The sequence below is a fragment of the Dermacentor variabilis genome, chromosome 3, assembly GCF_050947875.1.
Source record: "Dermacentor variabilis isolate Ectoservices chromosome 3, ASM5094787v1, whole genome shotgun sequence".
Taxonomy (NCBI): Eukaryota; Metazoa; Arthropoda; class Arachnida; order Ixodida; family Ixodidae; genus Dermacentor; species Dermacentor variabilis.
This window is the reverse complement of record NC_134570.1, coordinates 79,116,354-79,143,423: the sequence shown is the minus strand read 5'-3', so window position 1 is coordinate 79,143,423 and position 27,070 is coordinate 79,116,354. Positions and strand designations below refer to the sequence as shown.

The 27,070-nt window shown below is 41.6% G+C and overlaps 1 protein-coding gene across 2 annotated transcripts in view; it reads right to left on the bottom strand.

Annotated features, from left to right (window-relative positions):
- The window catches only part of LOC142575931 (uncharacterized), a 42,290-nt gene that overhangs the window by 5,411 nt on the left and 9,809 nt on the right, over positions 1–27,070 (bottom strand). Inside the window, exons 5-20 of one of the 2 annotated variants that reach the window (XM_075685736.1) lie at positions 26,090–26,154; positions 24,891–24,968; positions 22,510–22,633; positions 21,595–21,659; positions 20,375–20,452; positions 19,958–20,072; positions 19,266–19,330; positions 16,568–16,645; positions 16,126–16,246; positions 14,579–14,643; positions 12,348–12,425; positions 11,936–12,056; positions 8,414–8,478; positions 6,749–6,826; positions 4,726–4,846; positions 1,281–1,351 (exon numbers count right to left, since the gene is read on the bottom strand). In XM_075685736.1, coding sequence (XP_075541851.1) covers positions 1,281–1,351; positions 4,726–4,846; positions 6,749–6,826; positions 8,414–8,478; positions 11,936–12,056; positions 12,348–12,425; positions 14,579–14,643; positions 16,126–16,246; positions 16,568–16,645; positions 19,266–19,330; positions 19,958–20,072; positions 20,375–20,452; positions 21,595–21,659; positions 22,510–22,633; positions 24,891–24,968; positions 26,090–26,154 — 1,388 coding nt within the window. The remainder of the gene's footprint in view (positions 1–1,280; positions 1,352–4,725; positions 4,847–6,748; positions 6,827–8,413; positions 8,479–11,935; positions 12,057–12,347; positions 12,426–14,578; positions 14,644–16,125; positions 16,247–16,567; positions 16,646–19,265; positions 19,331–19,957; positions 20,073–20,374; positions 20,453–21,594; positions 21,660–22,509; positions 22,634–24,890; positions 24,969–26,089; positions 26,155–27,070) is intronic. The other variant, XM_075685737.1, reaches the window with a different exon arrangement.

Here is a 27,070-nt window from a genome sequence, read left to right as displayed (position 1 = left end):
CTTACAGTGCAATAATACGGACTTTACTAGGTACTGTACGCACCTATTAGCTGTCATACATGTGGACAACAAAACGGACATTTCAGCTGTCAGAATCACTCGAGATGTTATGCATGTACGGGATTTAACATCATCAATAGCATTGTGACTGTTTTAGCGCTATATTCTAGCGATACATGTAGGAAACCATTATGGACAACACATTTTTTGAGTAACTGTTGCAATATGCCTATGAAACGGGCCTGCATGCTTATATTTAACTCTATTATGACGCTATGCAGTGTGGAAATCCAATTGAAAAAAAAAGACTATGGGTCACTCCGTTGCCCAAATACACAAATACAATATTCAGAAGCTTCGTCCGCCCGCATGAATCAACTTGTTTTCCCAACATCTATAGAAGAAACGCTAAGATTGTTCCGTTTCTGGGTCAGTAAACCTCTGGCATTTTCCATCTGCAGTGATAGAAGTAAAAATGCTGCTGACGTCTGGTGAGAGAACTCCCGCATATATTATACGAGATTCGTTCGAAATTCTTGCGCACGAATGGACACGCTGAGCCCATCGGCTTGCTCGCACCTGCTGCTCGCCATAAAATAATTTTCTAGAATTGTTTAAGGGGCGATCCTAAAGAATAAGCCAGAAATAGCGTAAAAATATTGTAGAATCAAGCATTATGTTTGCGTATTTTGAGTCTTAACGCAGCACTATTTCTCAGGTAAAGTGAGGTCCTTGAATAACTACTGAATTATAGCAATAAAACGCAAGAATTATTGACGCTAGCACCTTCGTTCTTATTAATTTCACTTGCCAGCTAATTAGTGTGATGATAGATGGTGGTTGTAGGTTCGAAGCCAAGCAGACTGCTTCACGCACTACTGTGTTGCCCTTTCGCAACATTAGTTTTCATTGTTTTCCACGCCGTCTTTCTGTTGAGCGTCATTGTTTCGGTCTCCGTTGTCGTATCGGCTATCACTACTTCCAACATAGTGCTTACGTTTGAGGGATGCTTGAATTTTTTATCATTCTTTGTATGGTATATTTCTTATACCCTGTCCCCATAGATTTAGCCAGCCAGACGCCTGCAGTGACTAATTTACTGGCATTTCCATTACCTGTCTGTTTTACACATTCTAACCCGTAAACTCAAAGTTAGGAACCACACTTTAAATGTGTATCACGGTTGTACTTACGACAGTAATTATCTGAATGCCGACAATATACCGATATGCATAGATTCTGAATAGACAGCGAAATATGGATAGGCTGGTTATAAATACCTTGACCTTTGACATCGTAGCGTTACAATCAGGGTTACGATCCCACGGAGGAGGTGGCATTGTAGACTTAGCTGTGTGAAAATAAAGCACGCCGTAATTAAACAGTCTCAGACACCAGTATACTGCACATAATCGGCGAAGGATGGATCGTCCTTCATGCAGTGCTTTAGACAAGCTACTAAAGAAGCCATAGGGAATAACTGTTATGTTCATTGCCCTACACTTAAATAAATATTCTTAAAATAAGTATTATACGTAACTATACAAACATTGTTTGAGCTCTATAGATGCGGGACAAAAGCAGAATCACAAAATTTTGAATGCAAAAAATCACCCCCCATTCCACGGCTGTGAAGGTGCAGCACCAGCGAAGCTGCTTAGCACACCACATAGAGGTGACACAGAATTTAGATCATCATCAGCCTGGTTACGCCCACTGCAGGGCAAAGGCCTCTCCCATACTTCCCAAATTACCCCGGTCATGTACAAATTGTGACCATGTTGTCCTTGCAAACTTCTTAATCTCATCCGCCCACATAACTTTCTGCTGTATATAAGGGTTGATTATATTCCGCACATTTCTCTATCACCTATTTGATAGCGTAAATATGGTCTATTGTTAAGCAGCCTTTATGAATTCGTTGTATTCATATAGGAGGTTGTGGCCAAGTACTGCACCAGGGTGGCCTATCCTGCTCTGGTGAGGGAGTGCGTTACTCCAGGCCGCACTCCAGGCCTGTTTATGCAATTTTATTAACAAGCGGATTTTTTTTAACCCGGTGAAAAATTGCGTGGCACCAGGATTCGAACCACGGTCCTCTTGCACGCGAGGCGGGTACTCTACCTCTACGCCACCGCTTCACCTTCTTTAGGTGCAGCGGTGGCGTAGATCACGGCGATTGAGATCATGGGTATGAGCAAATTATTTTTCTCTTGAGCTGTGACGGCTGTCATTCCCAAGAAAGGCGCGCGCGCACACACACACACCACACACACACGCGCATGCACACATTTACTTCTAGATCGGCAGCACACTAACACACACAGACATTTTATTGACCACTGTGCCTTAGTCCGCGGTCTTAGTACGACCATATTCGCATCATTAGCTTTATTCTATGCAAAAGCTTATACATCTCATTACTTGGATATGCACTTATTACCGTGACTGGTGGTCATCATAACGATAGGTGCGCACACATACTGTCGTATCACATCTATTATTAAATGCGTAAGTATTTCTATGCTAACCCAACAAGAAATTTGCCCGTCACCTAAAACAATTACTTTGACGTAGTAGTTCTGCGGAAACCCGCAAGGTGGAGAGAAGCAATGAATAAAGGGAAAATCAGACATCCACCCGTTCGTAGCAATTGCTACAAAGGAAACCCATACGGGTTCCTCGAAAGAAACGCCTCATAGTTGAAGAAAAATTCGTCCTGGTCCGTATGGGTTTCCTTTGTAGCAATTGCTACGAACGGGTAGATGTCTGATTTTCCCTTTATTTAAAACAATTACTGGTTGATACCCGCTTAAGCAATAGATCATACCCTCGGAGGCAAGCAAAAAATTATTATTAGCTACCTGAGAGTCTACTAATCTTGAAAATGATGCCTGTTGATAACTAATGTAGTGAGAATGCGTGAGACGTATAAGCTTTGACACAAAATGAAGCGATATTGCAACAAATTCAGGACCTGAGTTTTCGCGCACGCAGATTTGTTGACGGACACGAAGGATCCACGAAGCGTACCATAAACAGCTTCGCTAGAATAACTTGCGAACATAAAGGAACTTATGCGTTTTACGTCTTGTGTGCTTCCTGTACGCTAAGGTGTTCACTGAAGAAAAGCCTACTTCTTCGTGATTGAATGAATCTATATCGTACTGTTTACTTACTTTCTCCAATTGGTCAGTTATTATTATTCTTTTGCCCTAACAGCAGTAAACAGTTTCACAATGGCGAATTTCGTTATTACGGTACAATAATGTCAGTTTTTTTATCAGGATTGAGGCTCGGCATCGTAACTGGCAATTGTTCCCGCTTAGCATCTGATATTCTCAGTCAGAGCAATTGCAAGCCAGGGAGTGTTTATGTGCCAAAGAAGTTGACCAGAAAGAATCAGAATGATCGAGGAAATCGGTTATCCTTAATACCTAGTATATGCAGCCAACACGAAATGAAGCGACGGAGGGCACATTGGAGCATCTGCCGCCTTGACCACAAATGGTGTTTGCTAAAACTGATGTTTACTCCACGACCACAAATACCAAAGAAAGTGGGTGAGAGTGCAGGTGTCCCCATAGCTCAATTAGTAGAGCGTCACGTACATCATGCGGAGGGTTCTAGCCCCAGCATGGCCGAGTAGTTTTTTTTTTTCGCTTTTGTGATCACTACTTTCATTTTCCAGCAGTTAGAGAGCTGGGCTATTTGGAATGAATTGCCGGCGCAGAAATACGACGGCAATACGAAAAAAATGACACAGGAGGAACGCTCGCCCAGTGTCCTCTGGTTGCCGTCGTTCTTGCGGGTTGGTTTCGAGTATACTTAGACATTTCTGCACTTCAGTTAAATAACACGTTTCACTTTCCCCTGTGCTTTTTGTGGCTTTTCTGTTCGTTGGTCGCATGGAGAACTTGATTAATGTGAGCCACAAAGCCATCCACGCAATGAGTAGGTCACATGTGCACGTTCTGACCGCTTTTCAGTTGTCCGGATTTAAGCCCATTCACACCACCTCTAAGCGGTTCCTTCTTTGTTAGCTATTACTGGAACAGTGCCTTGCTCTTGTACCGAAAAATATCAATGTATTATTTTTCTACAGCTTTGCTGTGGTGACCACTGTTTTTGTGACTTGGGAACTGTGCTCTCGCTCGTTGCGTGGCGTTCGGTTTCTGCTTCACTGCAGACTAAAAGTGCAACCGTCCTTAAACGTCCCTACATTTAGTACGTTTTGTCGTACTATCAGTTTTAGCACAATGTAAGGCTCATTTATCGATGACATGATATTCACGTGGCCAGACGTAGGTTGTATGTGCACCGAATGTGCCTTTGTGTTTTCACTGTCACTCTGTAGTTTTGTTTTGCATAAACACTAATTGTTTGTGAAGACTTCCGTGCTTCATATAGCAGTACGCACTCTCGAACCGTAGTTTGGGGATGTTTTCCACTTATTTAGTTTTCCACTTATTAACTAAGAAAGCAAAATGCAGCTTTTATACCTTGCCGATGTTCTTGTACTTGGAAGTCATACATGTTTTAAGCGTAGCATCACTCTTTGGGAGCATGCACCTATATATATTGTACGCTTCTCTATAACTCAAAGCAAACATTATTCGCTTTTCACAATACTAAACTGCCGAGGCCACCTTGCGTTAAATTGTTCGAAATGCTCTGGATACTAATCTGTTAGAACAAATAACAGAACGGAGTAATTGATCCTACCTATGCTCGGCGTAGTCTTCCTCTTCTTGGGAACGCACTTTCCATTGTTGCAGACACCTTTAGGGGCTTTGCCTCTTTTCGTGGATCTTTTGGGAATGGATGGAGATTGCACATCTGCAAGCTTAATTGATTCATTAAAAAACAGTTAAGGACGTATAAATAAGCTACAACAATAGACGGCTACAGGCTCCGCGAACATTTTTCTGGAATAGTAAGGTTTATTCAGCATGCCGAATTATACAGAACACTTTTAGATGCTACGCAATTAAGCTAGTAGCTTTAAGCGAAATTTTCGCTTACACAGGAGTCTATTTCTGAAATCGCAAATTGGATTAAGGTTAAGAGGTCACACACAAAAAAAGCCTCATGAAGTTACGTTTAAACGTGAGTGCATTCAGAACGTTCACACCCACACGAGTCAAAGCAAAAATATTAGCACTATATTGTCCAGTAAAGATTGAAAAGAATGAGCAATAGGGATGAAAGTTCTTATAAAACACGTTAGATTGCACACATAACGATGAGAGCCCATCGTTATGAGCGCTGTCTTAGCCTGCACCGGATAAATTATGATTGAACACTGTGTCACAGACAGACGTTGGTACGTTCTTGTATTGTCACGTTGTATATGTCATTGTGCTTTTTGTTTGTGATCACTGCACCTTGTTATCATTATTGTCCTTTCGTGTCAGTGCGACACGCGCTCGCCGTATCACGTTACGGCACACGTAATACATAGCGAGTTCTGTAGCTAAAGAATGCGTCCTGTATAAACATGTATTACGAGCACTGCGAATACTGCAGTACGTTCTCGAATCAGCGCAACTGCCGTCGATGATCCGAAACTTACGATGACGCTTATATAAATAGCGGGCAAGTTCACCGTGACCGAGCCGTACTTTGCTGGCACAAATTTGCCCTTTATGAGAAACACCCGTCATAATTACGCGACCATTTATACAAAGCAAACAATTATTCTTGAACAATATAAGATCACCACCATGCCCTGTCTGCAATGTACGCAATGACGGTGTTTGCGTAGCGCATGAAAGTAGGAAGGGAAGGACAGAGACGAGTAAAGAACGCTAACTTCCAACTGATCTCTATTTGCGTACGAGCATAATATATGTGCGCGACAAACAGAAAAGCACACAGAAAAGGGCGGATACGCAGAACCAGCCCATCATAGATTAGTCCAATCACTTCGCGTGCCCCCGATTGCCCTGCGCTAGGCCGGGTGATCTCGCTCAGGTCGTGACAGAGCAACAGAAGGGGTGCTTGCGCAGCGGTCACCTAGATTGCGAATGTACTCCGCTTCTCTTACTTATCGGCTTAACTGCGCTACGCAAACACCGCCGTTATGAACCACGGCCAAGTCGCCCCAAGCCTCTACCCTAATACGCAAAGATGTATTATATATTAGACTGCGCATGTAAATTATTTGCGACTATAAAAGAACAGCCCCACTGTGCGCTCTGAAAATTCAACTAAGACCGTCATCATTTGAGCTTCAAAACATACTCGGCCCATGGAAAAACGCTGCCCGCGCATATGGCTCAACGAATGCATTTTTTAAACTTACTCAGAGACAGTGGCCTGAACGACATACTTAGCTTGTCGAGCATTATGAAGCATTATGGTGTGTTTGGTGTGCGTTATGTGTCTGTGACGATGCACTTTGCCCATCATTTCGTTTATCAGCATTCTCATCTGAGGTAGCACTCTAAACAAACCTCTCCAGCATTCATTAAATAACCCTCTCTTCCTCCTCGTGTTCTGTAGAGTGTATCAAAAAGCGATTGTGAGGGCTTCAGATTTCACGTAAATCAGCTTTGATAATGCGCTGTATCACTGCTTTTACAATCAAGTAATATTAAGGCGTGATATGTGGATTATCTTAATTTGTTCTGTTCCCTCTGTCGTATATTTTAATTACACTGAGAAGGAGCATTAGTTTTTGAAAGAAAAGCTTAACTCAGTTTAGCATAGAAAATAAAGAAAAGTGTAAGTGATGCATACTTACAATACACCTTTCATTGTTCTTCAAGGATACCTCTTCATCTCCTTCACATAAGAACGTGCAGTTGCGATATCGGTATTTCTAGAAATGCCGCAAAAGTAACTTTAAGTATCAATATAAACAAGCGAAAATGCAACTAAAAGGTTTGTTATATTGAAACCAAAATCTCCCTTGGCATGCTTCAAGGTTAGTTGATGATTTTTGAAGTAGACTTAGAGGCAGCCGCCGATTACATTGCTGGGGAAAAGAATGGGTGAGGAAGTTCCGGAAGCTTATTATATCCTAGAGGGCGATTCAAAGGCATTGAGGAGAGATGGCATATAATAACCATGCCTACATAGCACACGAAGAAAGTTCATACAAACTTATACAGTGCCTAAGCTTCAGGGAAACTAAAACAGAAGAAATTGCCGCATCGCACATAATTCCTTTTGTCAGTGGTGAACACCTTTTATTGCTGAAGCTGTAACCGCATTCATGCGCTTAACACAATTCTTGCTCTGTGCCTTTACAGTGCGAGGCAACGCAAGCACCCTGATTTTGCAAACCCGCACTGATGTCATTGAAAATAAAGTTCACTCTTTCTCTCTCGATGACGAATTAAATCAACAATTAAACTTTAATTGCACGCGTCTATGCATTACCTCCACTGCAGCAAGATAAGCACAAACAAAACACAAGTAAGCAAAATAACAATTACGAGAGGGCGGAGGTAGCGAGTACTGTGCTACCGAACGCTGCGGTCACAGGTTGCAAGCTTCATCCTTGAGATGGACGTGCAAGGACACGCCCGTTGTGCAAAAATTTACTAAAATGAAATGTGGCGCTGGTGTCCACATGGGAGCTGCAGGAAGGGTGGTTCAGGCAGCGTGGGAAAGAGGGGGTAGAGTATGAGTTTGCATAATGTTCGTCCTTATGATTTAAGTTAAACGGTTTTATGACTTTGGAAAGTGATGAATTTCAACAATGTACTGCGTTACAAATGCCACTACCCGCAGTGATAACGTGCGCACGCATAGCCTTTGCCTTGCGGATGAAATAAAGATGGATTGCAATAAATGCAGATAAAGTTTAGTAAATGAAGCCACAAGAAGGCTTTAGGTCCCAAACATGAAGGTCAAACAAATTCATGTTCTAATGTTCATTCAGATAACAGTTGAACCAGTGCGAGAGTTATCGAGAAAAAAATATAATTTGCAACTCAATGTAGACAACTAAACCAGTCTGGGCGAGTTGGTCACGTTTCCGTTTAAGCTTCCGATTATGACGATCTCAACTACTCGCAATGGAACGCACCCTTACGAGCGTATGCGCGTATGTCGTATGGCTGGCAGCCCTTGCGCTCATCACACGCTAATGAACAGCTAGGCGCGTAAGTTGACTCGCATGTGTAGCGATATTCCTAAGCGATGCTGCGTGTGGTGAAGCCTGAACTCGTACAAGCCACGGTGTTAAGAAAAAATACCATACAGATTACTGCGGAAGGCGTTACGACTTGAAGGGACAGGATCGAGTCACGAAAGCTAGTCCAGAATGCTATACTCTATAGCCCAAGATAGAGAACGGTACTATACTCCTGTGCACTCGTTAACACTACTGGTCCATAGAGGCCCATACACTTTTTGAACTTGCAGAAAAGGAATTAAGAAGAAGCATTAATATACATACACTCAGCTTGTTCCTCCAAGATTTGCAATCCGGGTTCGTTTCACGGGGTGGTTCTGGCCTTGCAGCTAGCAGAATGTTAGGAGGGAAAATCAAACAAAGGAAAATTATGGACGAACTACTTAAGAAATTTTAGGCACATTTATTAGCTTTAGAAAACGATCCACGGCGGAAAAGAAGGTGAGGGGGCGACGGGAGGGAATGCCCGGCGCCGTGCGTATAGATATAAACGAAGTTTTCTTCAATGGCAACGTACTCTGCTTCGTGCGACACAGAAATGTATTTTTGTCTTAGGGGCACGAAGTAAAACTGAGCAGAAAATTTTAATGAGGCAGTGGTCTCGATCATGAGGAAGTGTGCGGGAAATGAGGAAGTGTGCATGAGGAAGTGTGCATGAGGAAGTGTGCATGAGGAAGTGTGCCCAACACAGACCCACAGGGATCTGTGTTGGGCCCGCTTCTTTTCTTAATTTTCATTAACGACCTCCCACTTAACATCTCATCCACCATCCGCCTTTTCGCAGATGATTGCATTATCTACCGGCGTATAAATACTAAAGACGATCAAGCTGCCCTCCAGAACGATCTGAAGCTTATTGAGAATTGGTGCACATCGTGGATGATGGAATTAAACACTAGAAAGTGCAGTTTTATGCAAATTTCTGAGAAGCGGTCTAATTTAATTTATGCTTACTCTTTATTTTATGAGGACCTATTGCAGGTAGAAACTTATCGTTACCTTGGCATCACAATCAATAGCAACTTAACTTGGGTTGATCATATCACAAAAATCACTGCCGACGCTTCACGTACACTTGGTTTTATCAGAAGATCACTTCCCACTTCCCCCGCTAACATACAAAAAACTGGCATATGAAACTTTTGTCCGCAGTAGGCTTGAATATGCATCCGCGATCTGGAGTTCTCATCAGTCCTACATAATTAACATGCTTGAATCCGTCCAGAACCGCGCAGCCCGCTTCATATCGTCTACATACGACTTTCATTCTAGCGTAAGCTCCATTAAACTATCACTTGGCCTTACTTCCTTAGCTCTCAGACGAAAAGTTGCACGCCTGTGTTTATTCCATAAGTTATATTTCAATTTCCCATATCTGCGTGGTTCCCTTATATCTCCTCCCATTCGCACATCGCGCCGCCTATCCAATTCAAATAGCGTCCAACGACTTCATGGCTCCACTAATGCTTTTAACAAGTCCTTCTTTCCGACCGCAATTGAAGAATGGAACCTGCTGCCCGATTCAATAACTAATGAGCACTACGCGACAAGGTTTAAGGCGATGTTGTTAAATCATCTGGGTTGACATGTTTCTGTTTGCTCCGATTTGTGTTCATGAAATTTTATCCCTTTTCCTGTATTGAGTTTTTTTTTTCTTCCCTGTAACAATTGTCTACTCGCCCTGCTGCCCTAACCTTTCGCCGGCATGTGTGGCGCTTGTGGCTTCAAGGCAATATGGGAAGCACCGTGTTAACTATCGCGTTCCTTGCTTCATTTTATGTCCCTGTGTTGATTGTTATGTTTTTGACCTTTGTTCTCATTCTACCTTGTTTACGCTCCCCCCTTATGTAATACCCCGACAGGGGCCTTTAAGTTACAATAAATGATGAAATATATGTATTTGTAAGCGGCAACGAGACAACCGGAATGGGCATGCAGAATGTGATGCGGTAATCTTGTGCGGACTGAAGAATTTTTGAACACTCAAGCTTCCATCATATCTATTCGATCGTTAGATGATGCACCCTATGGTAATTTACCAGCCGTGACAGTTTGGCGTTTACTTTTGCTTCGGAAATCACTTATGACCAAGGAAACAGCCCGATCTTGCTGCTTGTTCGATTGTTCGCTCACTCTTTGTGACTCTCGGCTTTTGGCACGGCATGCGCATATATGCGAACCTGAACAAAGAACCAAACAGCAGGATAACAAAGACACCATAACTTAAGACGATTGCGATATAATGTCGAAACCACGAACAACGACGACGACGATGTACTGGATAGTGAGCCAGCGACGACGGCGGCATTATTACGAATATGAGGCCACGACGTTGACAATGCCAGTTATGACAACCGTGAATGCGTGGTGGCGACTAGCACGAAAGATGAGTGTGGTATGGTGTCAACTACACCGAGAAAATAATGACGGATAATATGTTGGGACCGCTACGGCAAATGCACGACGACTATAAAGATATGATAATGGCGTTGACATAACGGCGGTAGCAAAAGAACGACGATGGCAGCACAATGACGACGATAGCGGCAACTATACGTAGAGGACAGTACATTATTGACAACCGCATATTGCAGTAACCACGTAAGGCTCACAAGATCAAGTCTAAAGCTCTATATCATGGAGTGGGGGGCTCGTAACTGCCATTCACAGTGTTCGAGTTAAGGAATTACGCAGCTACGGGAGTGCGGGGTCTTCACTGAGATAAGTTTCAATTCAAGCGATGCAAGTTTTAATGTAGTTATGCGGTGAGTGGATGCACAAATCGCTATCTTTCTTTTACTTTGGCAAGATCAGGGCACTAGTAAATGTCTCATGGCGGTCGTCTTTCACTAAAAAATTAGACAAATAATGAAGACGACGAAACAGATTTGCTACGACGAATAGCAGAAAGATGAATCACGAATAAAGATACTGCCGCTCTTTGCAGCTACTTTAACCTATCTATCTATTTATTTATTTATTTTCAATACTGCCAGTCTCATAAGGGACCATAGCAGGTGCGCATAGAAAAATGAAATACATGGTAATAAAAGTGCACCTCGTTATATTTTGAGGAATAAATCGCAGTGACGCTTACCTAGATGCAGACGATATACACATGCTGTGTGTTCGCTGTGAATTACGAAAACATGTTTCTTCCGAAGCGGATTACTTCTTTGTACAGCCAAGAATGATTCAATACAAAGTAGGATGCAAGCCACAACATGCAACATACTGCAAAAGAGCGTGATCTGAATCCATGCAAAGGGTGATGTGAGTATTTGCATTATTTTTTTATAAGTATGCACAGGACGGAGGCATATCATATGTGCCCTCACAGCTACACATACGTAGATTTTTCAGAAGACCATTGCTGCAATTTATTAAAATACCTTAGAGCGAAATAGAATTCCTTCCTGAACACTTGACGTATATTTATTCTTTATGTAGCCATGTGTAAAATATAAATACTACTTATGGCGAAAAGAAGGAGAGAAACAGAAGTTTTGCAAGTATAGGAGTGGTTAGGTATAGCGACATGCTTGAAATTCTACTCCAGGTGAGATGGCGATGGATAAAAGTAAGGGAGTGAGAAAAAAAACATTACACCGATAGAAGTAGGCCCCTACACACGTGTGAAATGCACTTGAGCAAAATATATTTACGAAGTTACGAAGTCCCGTAAGATGTTCCACTACGCCCTGCATTCCTTGCGGAATACAGGGCTTAGTGGGACACCGTAGTGGGACCCTGTACAGGAGGACAAAACGAGAGAGCCGAACGTACTTTTTTGAGGTAGGGCCCCGCCGGGAAGAACACATTTTCCCTCTTTACAGACTCCCGTAACAAAAGCGGCGATGCTTCCTTGTGATGCAGTTGAAATGGCGGTTGGGGACTGGCCTTGAAGCTGTAAGTGCGGAAATCATAAAAATAAAAATAAAACACATATAACGTGACAGGTAAGTGAACAATATGCATGTTGCAATCCTTTAGGTAAGAGGATCAGTTTGTCTTCTTGTTTAGGTTGCTAGTGTATCGCAAAACGGAGCGCTATAATTTCACACGGAAGCCCGCACTCGACAGACGCTGCTATAGTGAGTAAAATGCGTCATTCGTGCCCGAATGCCTTATCTGCGTGTAGATTGAGCGACAATATGCTATCGGTGTAAAGAAAGTGAAAGTAAAAATGCATACTTACTGTGCACTTCTCACTTTTGTTCAAACGAAATGCTTCGTCCTTTTCACAAATAAATGAACAGTTCTGAAAAACGTATTCCTGTGAAAAAGAAAAAAAAGGCGAAATTGTCGTTTCAAAATGTCACCAATTTCCAATTCCCAGTAAATTCCCAACACATCTTAAAAACAGGAGTTGAAATTTTTTTCGCACACGACGCCGAGGACGCAATCCCTAATCCCTGTTACGAGCTATGTTTTCTGGGTAGGACGAAATTTAGCAAGCCAACTGATATTCCTGATGGAGACTAAGACTACTCGCTGCAGTTTGATTAGAGCTTTGAACGTTTGTTTACATTGACTGACTGATTGATTGATTGATTGATTGATTGATTCCTCGAATTTGTGTTCCTCGAAATCGGCAGACTTAATATATACTGCGAGATAGTAAAGAGTTGGGATGTAGCTCTCATATCAATATCGATGAACGTCCCCCTTGTATGGATGATGATGCGATAATTATCCCCGCTCTTTCTAACTTATAACAGAGCGCGTCGCCTGACTGATCCTCGAAGTAAACCTGCAAACAGAGTTTTGTGACGAAAAGCATGTGTGTGCTGCCGACAAACGTGAACACCCCGCTTTCTTACGACGCACACCAAGTTCGGAACGTGCATATGTAAACGCTGTGTGTGAGGGGAGGGGCGGGGGGTTGATTGCCTTCGTGCCAGATTAACCAGAACCCACATATTATCTGACTCACCTTAAACGAATCCTTAGCACATAGATAACACAGACTGACTATTTTCAAACTCCAAAGTTAACTTACACCTTCACACGCGTCACAAAAGCAGGCCGTTGAATTTTATTTTGAGATTTACTAATTACCTACGGCCTATACACTGATGATGTCTTAGTGGTATAGACATTATTAGATCCAGTTCTGGACTGTAGCATTGTTTTGACGATTTTTATGCAGAAAATTGATTTTTTAATGTGAAGCGAAAACACTGGAAATCACCCGCGTGACCTTGGTGAGATCTTCCGATATAATGCTTTAAATTTAAACAATAAATTCAGAATTGCAGGTATTTCTTCTTGCGTTACGGCAACATAACGCCAGTTTTGATCAATCTGGCTGCGACGTTGGGAACGCAATATGAAAACCCAGCATAAGCTGGGAGAAGCTTAGGAAGTATAGGCTCTTGCTGCTCCACTAAGGCTAATAAGATACGTTAATGTTCGAAGTTTTTCGCCTTTCAGTCACGGTAATGTTGCCACCAATAGTCGCTGTGATCAACCATGTGTGGTATCTAAGCTGGCTTCTCATGATGACATCTGGTGCGTGGGCTCAAATTTAGAGATGAAACTGCTCGCGTTTGAATATAGTGAGACACCCACCAATTGAACGTAGTTCTATGATATGAAACTGGGACTTTCTGCCACGTAATTTTTTTGCGACTGTCCAAACGCGACATTAAGGGGTAGGAGAAGGAAACGGCTATGCTTGTGCGCAAACAGTTGAAAATTTATTGTGAGGCACCGATTTTTATAAAAAAAACTAGCACATGTTGAAACTGTACAACACAAGCACCAATATGCACCTGATTACTTAACTCTAGACCAGCTGTGAAGCCAGAGTGTCACCATAAGCAAATATGGTGAAATACACTTGTTATAAGTGCACATAGCTCCGTCTTGCATGGTATTTTCGCTCATTTTAATCTGAGTTCTGTTACTATTTAATAAATAGTCAATCATATAATCTTATAATTGGTACCACAACCGGCGGGACCATTAAGATATGTTAGCAGGATGGGTAACAGAGTAACGAGAAATATAACATAATGCTACAATTACTGCTCCTTTCGGGCAGAAAACGAGGAATGTGTCATTGTTGAATTGCTTTGAATTGATCCTTGTATTTGTTTCGCCAGTCGTCGCGCCCACTAAATGCCACAAAAGGCTGCCCCGTATAGCTTTTCTATGTTCGAATAGACTAATGCTCGGCAGGAGTTTGCAACAATATAAAATACTCTGCACAATTTTGACCGGGCGCACACTATGACAGGGGACTTCGGAAATAAGTTAACTTCAGCGACTGTATTGAAAAGGAAGTTATTATGCTGAACAGTTCGCAAGAGCGGACATACGCTACTGTTGTTGATGTTGAACATATTATTGACAAAGGTGGCCAATCAATGCCAACTCCACTCGCCAAGTAAAAGCTATAAGAAGTCGGCCCTAGATACTTACGGCAGAACTGGGACGACTACAATCCGGGTTAATGTCACTTGGTGGTCCGGGCAATGGAAACTTTGCTAAGCGAAAACAATGGAAAAGTTGCACGATATTACGCATTTGCAAGTGGTCCACGAGTGATGGCGAGGAATTATTGTTTTGTGAATGGGCTGACTTTCGCGATGGTCTAGGATGACAAAGCAATAGATTTCGATGTTCCGCTTAGGCCGATTATGCTTATGATTTCATTTGGACTAGGCTCATTGTTTATTTTACGAGTGCAACTTCGGCTTACTAACCATTTCAGTTTAAAATTCTACACGCCATTGCTAAGTTGTTTTTAAGTAAAGCGTTTCTTTTTTTATCTAACAATCCTTCAGGAGGTAGGTCTACGTGATTACGAAGAGTATTGTTTCTCGCAAAATGGAAAACTTATATAGCCTTGAATTTTGACCGACAAAACCGGGCCAGTGAGCGCACACGTGTTCTGCGTAATCAAGCGGTAAACCACGCCTTAAAGCGTCCCCCCATATAATGTTGACTGATACGTATATCTAAAGCACGCGTATGTTATAACAAGGCAGGCTGTAATATTGAAGGGCTTTTTTTACGTATCTGGGCTACCTGTTTCTACGTCAACTGGGTACGTGCTAGCACATGCCCCAGCCTAACAGTCACGTAGTTTTGACCGTCACTGTTGTGCCAATGATCGCACCACATAAGACCTGTAGTTATGTCAGGGAGCAAGACATCTTCAAACGCCAGAGAGGTGCCTTTTGTGCGTAGCAGCTGGAGCTTGGCGTCAATGCTCTGGGTGGCAGCCATGGCCGTGAAGTCAATGACCGGTCGGCTGTGGTCTGTTGCATGAATGGCAGTGCAAGAAAGTCCATTGGCAACGGCGTTGGATTTTCCATGTTTGCCTTACAGATACTTCTAAAGCACACCAACATCCTTACCGAAGAGTGCATGATCTCCAATGTCTTCTTTGATGTTCGCGCAATTTTTTCTTGTCCTTTGGTCTACAACGGTCTACAGTCACTGCATATGGGCCATTAGGCAAGCTCCCATGCTGCACCAATATCGCACAATGGGCATGGGACACTGAGCCCTTTGACAGAAGGCTCGTAGAAGCCTCAATTGTAGTGGGCTATGTGTCGTACTTCTGAGTTCCCATACACCTCTAACCAACATTATTCACATGACAAGCGTCATACACCACATTCGCCCTTGTGGCGCAGGCAGCGAACAGCTACAGGAGACGAGGCCGTGCGCTTGTCATTCGCGGCTCGCTGCAATCTAACTAACCCAAATAAGCTTCGCGTCGTTAATATCGCAGCATTGAGTTCCATATGCGTGCTATTGGTTCACTGTGATTACAGTTCCAGTTTTTCAAAGCTTTGCGTAAAATCGAGATTTCTAAGTTTTGTTACCGTATTAGCACTTCATGTGAGACGCATATCTTAAAAGTACACAAGCTTACGCTAGGGGTACTGTCCTTCCCTTTGTAAAAATAACAGCGCACAATCTCTATAGGAAATAAAAGGCAGGTGAATAGGCCTTACGCATTTGCGGCGTTATCTTGTTCTGTTGAACACATCTACCGGCTAGGCAGACACCCATGTCTACACTACCAAGAGCTCCATTTAGGCCATTTCTTGTAGGTGATTGTGGTGTTGCTTGAAGCTGAAATTTTGGACACAAGAAAATGACAATGAACACTACAAGCACCATTGTTTTCTTTTCATTTGAATGTAGATCAGTAGAAAGCATCTCATCAGCATCTGCGATTTGAGGTATATTCAGCAGTTTTGTCAATTGAATATATATGAGGGAATAACTGGTATTGGTTGCTTAAACTTACTGTATTCTCACATAGGTGTTTCTGCTAAAACTATAGAATCAAGGAATAACTACACCATAAGAATATGATGGATACTCGTTAGGGCGATAAACAAGCAAGTTTCAAAGTGTACTGCAGCAAAATAATAGTTGAACCATACTTACGACGCAAGATTGCCGATTCCTCAACAGTACTTCTTCGTCTCCTTCGCAGATAAACGTACAGTTATGAAAAAGATAATTCTGAAAAATAAAATATGAAAGCACTAAAGCTTGCAATAAACATGCCACAGTACTATTCGTTTTTTAAAGTGAAAATTGTATACTTCAAGTACAGGAATACAAATTGTATTGATAGGCTTGGTTTTTCAATTTGCGCAGATTGAAAAGGTAGTCACCCGAAACAGATAGAAACTCACGTTTGCAATCGCCACATTGAAGCAGAGAACCATTGAAACAATATCTATGTAGAAGTGACATTAAGGTCAGCTCAATTTTTGAGGTATCCACACTTAAAACGTTCCAAGAGGTGCACTGGTGTTCTAGTTCATAGTTTCCCAAAAGCTCTCTTCAAGTAGTTCGGGACGACCCTAAACAGGACGCGGATGCAACTTCTCGCAGATTTTTTGGGCTAGTGGTTCGAAAGAACTTCACTAGCCAGACATGACTTCGCTAATGCTCACCTTGAATATTCACAATTGCAGCACGCCCTATGTAGTGAATAACTGAAAAACAGTTTTGGTGAGTATAATAATTGTGATTTGTCAAGCAAAAATGATCGCCTATTTAAGAGGTAACTCTTTTGAAACGCCCGAATCGCGGTATACGCTCTGTGCGGTGTTTCAAAAGTTTATTCGAAAAAAGATATCCTTAGTATACGATGGAGGAGCAGTTGCCTTCTGGTAGTAGATATTCTGTACTTTACAATTTATTAGCCTTGAGCACTGCAGGGAAGAGCGAGAGAGGGATCATGGTGTATGAAATGCAGGGAGGTTAGCTCTAGCTCGTTACCATGCACTGAGGTAAGGGGAGGCAAATATATTTGAGAAGGAAAGTCCATTGTTGATGTCGCCAACGTAGTGAAAGTTCTCTGTTCATGTGGCAGCTAATATGCTTAATCGTGGCCTTAAGAAGTGTTGCAAACATTATCAGAGGAATACGAGCGCTTTTCAGAGGAAGCCTTACCTCAAGGCCTTGTATTGAAATATGTGCAAATGCAGAACTTGTTTGCTCGGCATCGAGTACTCTAAATTTGATAACGTTTGTTGAATAAAAAGAAAAAGTGAATTATACCAAGTGTGGGGAGCAGATTTTTTTAAGCGATCAACTATTTTTACAGATATTGTTGGAAATCACAAAAAAATAATAAAAAAGAAGTGGAGTATCAAGTTAGTGATCTTGTAAGTCAGCAACAAAGAAAATAACGCGCGCAATTCTGTAAACTGTACGTAGTACTTAGATATACATTTATCTTTGAGTAGGACTCTGCAATGTGCTTGTAAATATTCCAACTATTTCACATAGGCTTTAAATTTGTAAATGAAATGTGCCCGCTTTAAATGCTCTAAGGAAGCAGTTGACAACCGCTATATATTTTCTTGGGTGTGTTAGGACTTTGTAAACTCCGGGCATCAGATTTGTGAACATATCAATATTTGGCAATTTATTTTTCAAAAAATATGCGGTGAATCCGAATTATGCTTTGTTTCAGGTGGTAGAATGCAGGTTTCTCTATTAAACGCACTGAACTATATTCGCATCGTGTTTGGGAGTTGTCTAACGAGAGAACTTTTTCGTTTTAATGTGTTTAGAGAAATTGGAGTAGGCCCAGAGCTAGAACTTTCTGTTAAGGCGAACCTTTCCTTGCCTTTTAATGCGATCTTGCCAAGTAGGACACGAATCAGACCAATATGTATGTGCTACTTGGCATGTACCGCCTCGATGCGATCATGTGCGTCATGGCCGTCGCGTTCGGGTAATGTTCACTAAACATATGAGTAATCATCAAAGAAAGTTTCGCTTAACTTCAATTCTCAAATGAGCGTAGTATCCGCGAAATTTTGTACTTGTGGAAGCCTTAGAATGCTACTGTTCTAACAGACATAAAATATAAAGAAATTGGACTTCATCCTAACAGGCAAAGCTTTCTTTATTTATACGATGGGTTTCCCCATTCGCATCCTGTACGATCAATTTCTTGGACGCCATGTACTTTATGCGAGCATTTACTGCCAAGGTTTAATATTAGTCCCCAACAAATAAGGCGGAAATACCACAATTACTTATTCTCGTAAAACCTCATTCACAAGCACTTCTCCTGTCCGCGGTTATTGTCACTTGTAACGTCCTGTGTTCCTCGCCCTAGCTTGCGTAATCCTAGCATTTTCTACGTGAATTCCCCTTGCACCTCTAACGCTATAACACGTCTTGTAAGACAACAAAACCTCTTGCATCATGATCTTAATATATTCATCCCTACTAATTGCTGATTATCTGACTTCTTCCTTTGATTAATTCATTTTTCTTGTTCCACTTTGTACCACTGTTGTTTGAGATATTCTGTTTTCTTTTTCGGTTTCATGTTCTTCGTGTAACACAAGTGCACCAATATTAAGGCGTAAAGCTGTTCTTGGGCACTCTCAGAAAATAAATGAAGGAAATGAAATGCAAATAGACTCCGCTATGAGTGACAAAGCACCATCTCCATATCGACGAAGCGTATTCGTTTGAGAATTGATATAAAGCGTACCGAAGTACCATTGAACAATCACCTACAACCAGAAAATGCCGAGCGGACAGATAAAGAACGCTCAGGAATATTAGGACAACCAACACATTTGACTACAGAATCAGCTCTACTTACGCGTTGATTCGTCTTCCAAGCTTTGCAATCTGGATTAGTGTCACGTGGTGGCGCAGGTTTTACAGCTAAATAAAAAAAAATTACGGGTATAGTGATTACACGCCGCAATAAATCTTTAGCTATTTCAGATAAGGCGACGGGTGACGATAGAATCATTCCTTTTCTTTGTGCTTCGCATGAAAACAAAGCATAACTAAGGAACATGGCAAAAAGAGTTTCCTGACATCATTGCATGAGTATGTTATTCTGCTGTCAATATCATTAGATTCAATGAATACCAAGCGTATTTGTTCGTATCGCCATCGCCAAAGTGTTTGTTCAGAGGGCACAAGTTTATCCAAATAAATCTTCCGAGTTTATTCTATTCCTGCCTAGTGTTTGTTCAGAGGGCACAAGTTTATCCAATTAAATCTTCCGAGTTTATTCTATTCCTGCCTGCCCACCCGCAGAACGTCTCCATGATAATGTCATTGCTTACTGTATTGATTGCTGCCGACTACAACTTCCAGATTTAGGATGTGGTCTTCAATCTATGTCTATGGTATTTAACTTCTGATTGTTTCTTGACCTATCGTCTGCAATACATATCTTTCATATCTTGCGAGACGCCCAAGATTACCCGGGTGATATATCGCGTTGATATATCCGTGAGTATTTTCTACGGAAAAAGAAAGCTCATGAATTAATCTTACGAGGTGTCTTGTCGTTCTGGGAAACACATCTTCCGCCTTTGCAGAACCCCATGTCTACAGCACCCTGAACTCCCGTTACTTGATTTCTTGAGGCTGATTGAGACGCTCCTCGAAGCTGAAATACCAAACACAAAAAATTTATGAAATCAAATATTGATGGGCCCTACAGCTATAATCTTCAGAATAATCTTGAAATTGATAATGTACAAGCAACTTCGCCGGTTCAGAACTATTTGAGAAGCGAAGTTTTCTTTTTAATTTTCCGCTTATACTGGTTCTGCTAGAAATTGTATAACAATTACAACGTCACCGTTTGGAAACGGCAGGTGCATTAGACCAACATACAAGCACTTTTAGAAAAGTCATCGCTGCGAGGTGTACGCGTAAGCAGAAAAGTGTTCATAGGCACATACTTACTATACAGGATTCTTTATTGTTCAATGACATTTCTTCATCTCCTTCGCAAACAAATGTGCAGTTGTGGTAAAGATAATTCTGAAAAATGAAACGTTAGAAGACTGTAGTTGACATGAAACGTGTCATGCAATGAATAAAATTAATTTTTGCAGAATTTTTATCGAACCTACAGGATAAAATATTATGCACATTTCAGGCAAAATTGAATGCGTGGATCTAAATTATCTTCCTAAAACGGTGATCGAGGTCACAGCGTGTTCACCTAATGCCGGTGAAAAAGTTACATGCTACATTATGTGCAAAGCTGCATTTGTCTTTTCTGCTAGCGCTAACACTACGTTATTTCGTAAACAAACAGCTCGCTGTTCAATTGAAGATGCGAATTTTCACTTATCCGTATCACGCGGAAAGGATGAGAGATGAGGCAAGCCACCAATCTAAGCAATTCAGGTTACTCTCCTAAAATTGTGTGACAGCAAGCGCGAAGCCCAGCACTGAAGTGTCCGATAGCCATCGCCCAAGTGTCTACGACCAGAGAAGGAGGAAAGGCAGGGAGCTTAAGGGGACGCGCGGCTGGTTTGCTATCCTATGCAAATCGGAAACAAAAAGAACAAGGCCGTATCGGTGCAAACACCGGGCTTACCATCATGCCTACAATAGTTGACTTAGACCAAATTAAGAAAAAAATTATAATTTTCGAATTCCGGAATAATTTTGACCACCTGAAGTTCTTTCTTTAGCCTGCACCGTAAAGCTAAGCACAGGAACGTGTTTTGCATATCATCATCATCATCATCATCATCATCATCATCATCATCATCATCATCATCATCATCATCATCATCATCATCATCATCGACCTGGCTACGCCCACTGCAGGACAAAGGCCTCTCCCATACTTCTCCAACTACCCCATCTAAATGCGGCTGCCACGGCCGGGCTCGAAGCCAGATCCTCAAGCTCAACCGTGCGAAGCCGTAGCCACTGGGCTAAAAAAAGGCGAGCGCCAATGAGACAATTTCACGTCATAAATGGAAGTAATTAATCACTGCGTAGCTCGGTGAGCTTGTGACGCGTGGGGTTATCGTCCAAAAAATTTGTCTTGGAATATCGTCTAAAATCTGGCCGGTCTAACACAGTCCGAAGAACGTCCCGCTCGACGTCATAACGGACACATAAGGACAGTGAATTTACTTGAGGAGATAATCTGCGGTACATACGGCCAGCTTGATCTTCGTAGCAGCACAATCCGGGTTGGTGTCACGTGGCGGCGGCGGTTGCCCGGCTACACGAAAATTGAGAAGCGGGATTACAAACTCTTCCTAAAGAATATCTGCTTTGAAAAATTGCGACTTGAGATGTGTGGTGTAGTGTGAATTGTTGCGCTTTCAATGAGAGTCAAGTACATTAGAAAAGCATAAAACAAGACAGGACAGCAAGTTCCCTGACGCGTTATCACATATATATCTGTACATTAATAAGCACCTAATTTGCCTGAATCATTTGTTTCTCTCCAAGAAAAATGGGAGATGAAAATGGTGTTTAAAAGATTTTAAGCTCAGAACCACGCGAAAATTTCACGATGATGTGTTTTTTGCTTCTGCCTTCAAATGCGACAGAGCCTAGCTACACATATACACGGAAGGAAAGGGAAACAAGTCAGCGGTCGTTTTTTTTTTTTTCTTGTGTGGGTGAGCGCCGCGTTGTCACACAGTGTCGTAACTTCCTATGCAACGACAGTGGTGAGCCAACTTTTCGGTTCCTTCGGGTCATATTGATTCATCTCGTATAAGTTTTCTAAGGAACAGGGTGGCTATGAAAGGGCCAGGGGGCGGAGGGCAATAACTGTGATGAAATAAAAAAAACACAGTTGGGGATGTCATGTCTGATGACTATATACCAGAATGAGTTGGCATTTAAGTGATACGGCCTAGAATGCCTTAACATGTGTGCAACTATGGTAATACATCTCATTCTTCCCTTTATTGCTTCGGATCCTGAGCCGTTAGCTTGACGTGTACGACTATAGAAGTGGTGCCTGAACGGCATCTTTTTCGCAGTGCATATCGAGCAACTATGGGTTACCCTTTCGTCAAAGGCTGAAAGTGCACTTTACAGCAAGGCAAAGAACTTACGCTTTTTCGGTGGAATCAAGGTGTCCTTGAGAACGCATTTTCCGTCTACGCAAACTCCCGTAACGAATGCAGCCACACTGCCCTCTAGTGAAGATTTTCCGCCAGATGAAGATTGCCCGGGAAGCTGAAATATTGAAACCTATAAATGAAGTCGGAAGCTATGTGTTCTAGGCAGCAGCATCCGGAAATACTGCGCTGCTTTTTAGACGCTTAAAGATATGTTGCAGGTCTGGAATTCTCTCTATGTGCGAGGACTTCAGGAACTGATGCCCCAATTCTTGAACTGGGAGACTTGCGTGCTCGTACAGTATATATACAAATTAGACCAGCACTCACCCTATAGGGAGAGCCTATGCGTAGAAATGCAGAACATCGAGCGACGTTCATTTACTTTACTGTCCAGAGTTTAGTTAAATCAAAACTTGTGCGCCGCCTTATACGACCGCGCTGCAAGCTCTGCGAGTTGACACAGTTTCTAAGAAGTTGCGTGAGGCGCTAATATGAAGAGCTATACCAGTGTTCTTAGCATGATTCCTCTTATGGGGCATTCTAGTCTGAGAAGTTTAATTTATCCGGAAACTGCTTTTCTCGTGCCAATAGATGCGCGCACATTTTTTGTCAATTATTTCCTCGAACGGTAGCTCGAACGCCGCGCGCATTTTGTAACGTTTCTTTCTGTCCATATCAATACATAGCATATGTGTGTGGTTTCATCATTCCTGCTTCCGTTAACGACTCTTTTCACGCGCGCAGCTTCACCAAAATCATGGATAACCGCCTAGCCCGTTAAAGCCTATCAATGCACAGCACTGCCACATGCATGACTACCGGTGAGACGTGGAGACGCTGTTTGCGTGATAATTTCCTCGTTTCCTTCCCTTTCAATTAGCTTTGGTTTGTTGCTTATAGTCATTAAAAAAGGCTTCTATTTTTTAGAAGAATTTCTCGGCAATAAATTAGAAAAAAGGAAAGAGCAAAATAAAAGGAGTTGGACCACTTGTAAATTTCTGTTTGGCTACAGTGCCGGAGGCGGGGTAAATGGAAGAATGGACGAAGAATGCCACAGAATGAATGAATGAATGAATGAATGAATGAATGAATGAATGAATAAATAAATAAATAAATAAATAAATAAATAAATAAACTAATGTAAAGTAGAATCTACTATAAGCCTTGATTAAGCACGATAGATAGAGAAAACCACAACTTCTCGGTCTTTAAATATGATACCGCGTCACGTTATGTTCTAGGATCATCTCCTTCGACAGAAGTCACTCATCGAACTTTTGGGCGTAAAGGCAATAAACGCATAAACTAAGTAAATTTTTGCGCAACCTTAGAGGATATACAGTTCTGACTAGCAGCAGCGGTGGGCAAAAAAAAAAAAAGAAAGGAAAACGAAGGTAGGAGTAAGCAGGTTTCACTGAATAACAAAATGTTTTTATTGCGGATATGATGCAATCACTATGTTTGATTTTGTAGCAAACAACTTTACATCATCGACATGATTGCCTTGAGCTGTACTCAGTGGCCCTCACCTCCTCAACGAGCCTAGACCAAGTGAACTAAGAAGTAGCATGACGCCTACATTTACGATTAAGAATACCCGTTCCTCGAATCGCACTTAGTTTACTTGACTTTTTGAACCTTCTGCTTGGGATAGAGGGGCCCCACGACATGATAGTAATGGCAGGATTGTAATAAAATGGCCCATTAAGACTATGGTAATGAATAAGGACACAACAGAGAAGGCCCCGTACGTGTCCTGTCCACCTTAGTGTACGTCCTTGTCCAAACAGGCTCTTTTATTGATGTTAGTCGCCAAATTTTGCAGGAGAACCATTCGGTAACCAATAGAAAATAAACTTCAGGTTGAATTACTAAATTTTTCATATAAACTCACATGGGCTTACATTTGCAACAGGTCTAATTAAAAACAGATTTTTACTTTTGTATGTGACGCTCATCTGTCAACGAATTGGTAATTGTGTACCAAGCATCTTAAGTACGGTAGCTTCTGACATAGTTTCTTAATTGACTGAAAAACGCATCAGTACCAAATGTCTGCCTGAGAAATTCACCCCAGTTTTCAGCCTGAAATTTAAAGTACGAACATAACGTCAAACGTTGCGACGAGATATAACCAGCTGGGAGTAACACTGTAATGTGCAGGGGCCGAATTTTCCAAGGAAATTTTTGTGCTAATATGTTCATCACTTATCATACTTCCCTTTGACTGACCGACCTAAGTAAGAGCATGGTAAAGGCTTTCCCAAGTCAATCAGGAAGGACAAAATTATTAAAAATAATAAAGTATTGAAACAACATGTGGGCCCAAGTTATATACAAGCAATTAAAACGTTTATTGGATGCATACTTACTATGCACAGTTCCTTATTGTACATGGTGAATAGTTCATCTCCTTCACAAATGAACGAGCACTTTTCAAAAACGTAATCCTGAAAAATCAAAAAGAAATCAGCACATTCATTCAAGGTGTGACGAGATAAATATTATATACGATGTGTTTCTTTTTTTTTCTCCAACGTATTGATTTTTCTTTAAAATCACGCTGGGTATATGGAACCGTTTGATCTTTTCACTTATTAACCAATATTAACTGACGCATATTACTAACAAGTGAAATCACAATGTCAGGGTAGCTAATTAAGATTCACTGTACAGATTTTAAACATTCACTTCATAAGAGACGTTGAAGTTGCGCAGCTGAAAACAACCTTTAGTGAAATGACGTCTGCATCGCAGTAATCCTTTTCGCCCTTATTATTTACAAACATATTCGTGTTCCATTTAACACCTTCCTATATGCCATCTCAAGCAATTTGAGACAATGTTAACAGGAATGATGATGCCTTTTTTAACAGATTTAGATGACTGATATTTCGAAAGTACCGCAGATTGAGATGTACTTGTTACGTCATGTTTTTATGGCGAATGGAAACAAGAATTAAAGCAACATTGGACAACGGGAAAGCACTAGCATTGTTTATCTTGTGAGGTGTTTTTCCAATCCGCGCAGCCATCCTCTCGTAAGTGGTTAAAATCTATAATCGCTTAGGCATAAATGACTTCACCACTGTTCAGCATCCATTTCGCAGTTGCCACTTGTACTGTAAATTGAATAACTATAGAAAGTTGATTAATTATCTTTGCAAGCTCTTATGTGACTATACATAAGTCCGCATTGGGGGGGGGGGGGGTATTTTCTTGCATCAACTTTTTGTCTCTCCATCCCTTCTTTTATGCAAGCTCAACATACCTGAAACCTCCTGTTCCTAGTTTTCCATGTCCTTCCAACGCTTAAATCTGATTACAATATTTTCTGCCTCCGATACACCCATCCGCTTTCTCGAGACTGAAGCCTATCATTGTCTTCCTTACTACGTTTACGCATTCTTGGCAGACCTAAGAAAGATGCGCTAGCTTAGGGGACCAGAAAAAGTTGGCAATACTTTTGTTCACGTTAGATTAGCCCTGACCGTCAAAATTTTTACACTCGTAGTTGTGTAGTCCTGTCCCCTAGTTTAAAAAAAAGAATGCCGATTTTGTGCATACTCACGGTGGTATTTGGACGATGACAATCAGGGCTAATGTTGCTTGGCGGTCGTGGCTTTGGTGTCTCAGCTGAGGAAAAATAGCACGCGAATAAAATAGACGCGTTAGCGTCCCTGTATCAACTTCAAAAGGCGATACCATGTGGGTGATGTGCGGGTCTTCGATTCTTATTTCGCAATGCATGGGACAAGATGAACTATGAAGCAGAGTTAGGTGATGTACTCGGGCACATATCCTTGTAGATATTAGTTATATAAGAACAATCCGCCACTGGCACCATGCACTTTTCTTCAATTCAAGAAACGAAAACTCAAATCAGACTATCACAACGTAAAGTCGCGTTGAAACGCTTTGCACGAATGCTTTCTGTAGAGCTTCTGCGTGTACTTAGGAATTCTCTGGAATATTTGTGCGGCTTCAGAGATGCCTAAATTAGAAACGAGCCTTTCGCTATGTACATTTACGTTAAAGGTACCTATGGAAATCCTATAGTTGGGCACTTAAAATTCTTGCGAGGATGTAGTGACACAATTACGTTTGGTAATTTTGTTAGTGCAAATTCACAAATAAAAGTTCTTTTTTATTTTTAAAGCCATTTCGGATTAATACTTCTTCGTTGTTTCAGAGATTCACGCATATTAACTACGTCAAAAAGGCTATAAGAACATGGAAGTGAGCGAGCAATTTATTAAATTGGTTACATTCCTGCTCATTGTCTTTCGGAGAGAGAGAGAAAGAGAAAGGCAAAGGAAAGACAGGGAGGTTAACCAGAGATTATCTCCGGTTGGCTACCCTGTACTGGCGGAGGGGCAGAGGTATGCGATAGGTGAGAGAGAGAAAAGGATAAAAAATAAAAAGAAAGGAAAAAAACACACACACATACACACGTAGACATGAACTGTTGCTGTGGGCACTGTCACGCAGCTTTTAAGAGCATCTTCATCGTAAAGGTTCCGAGTTTTCTCGTGTGAAAGTTTCTTTAAAC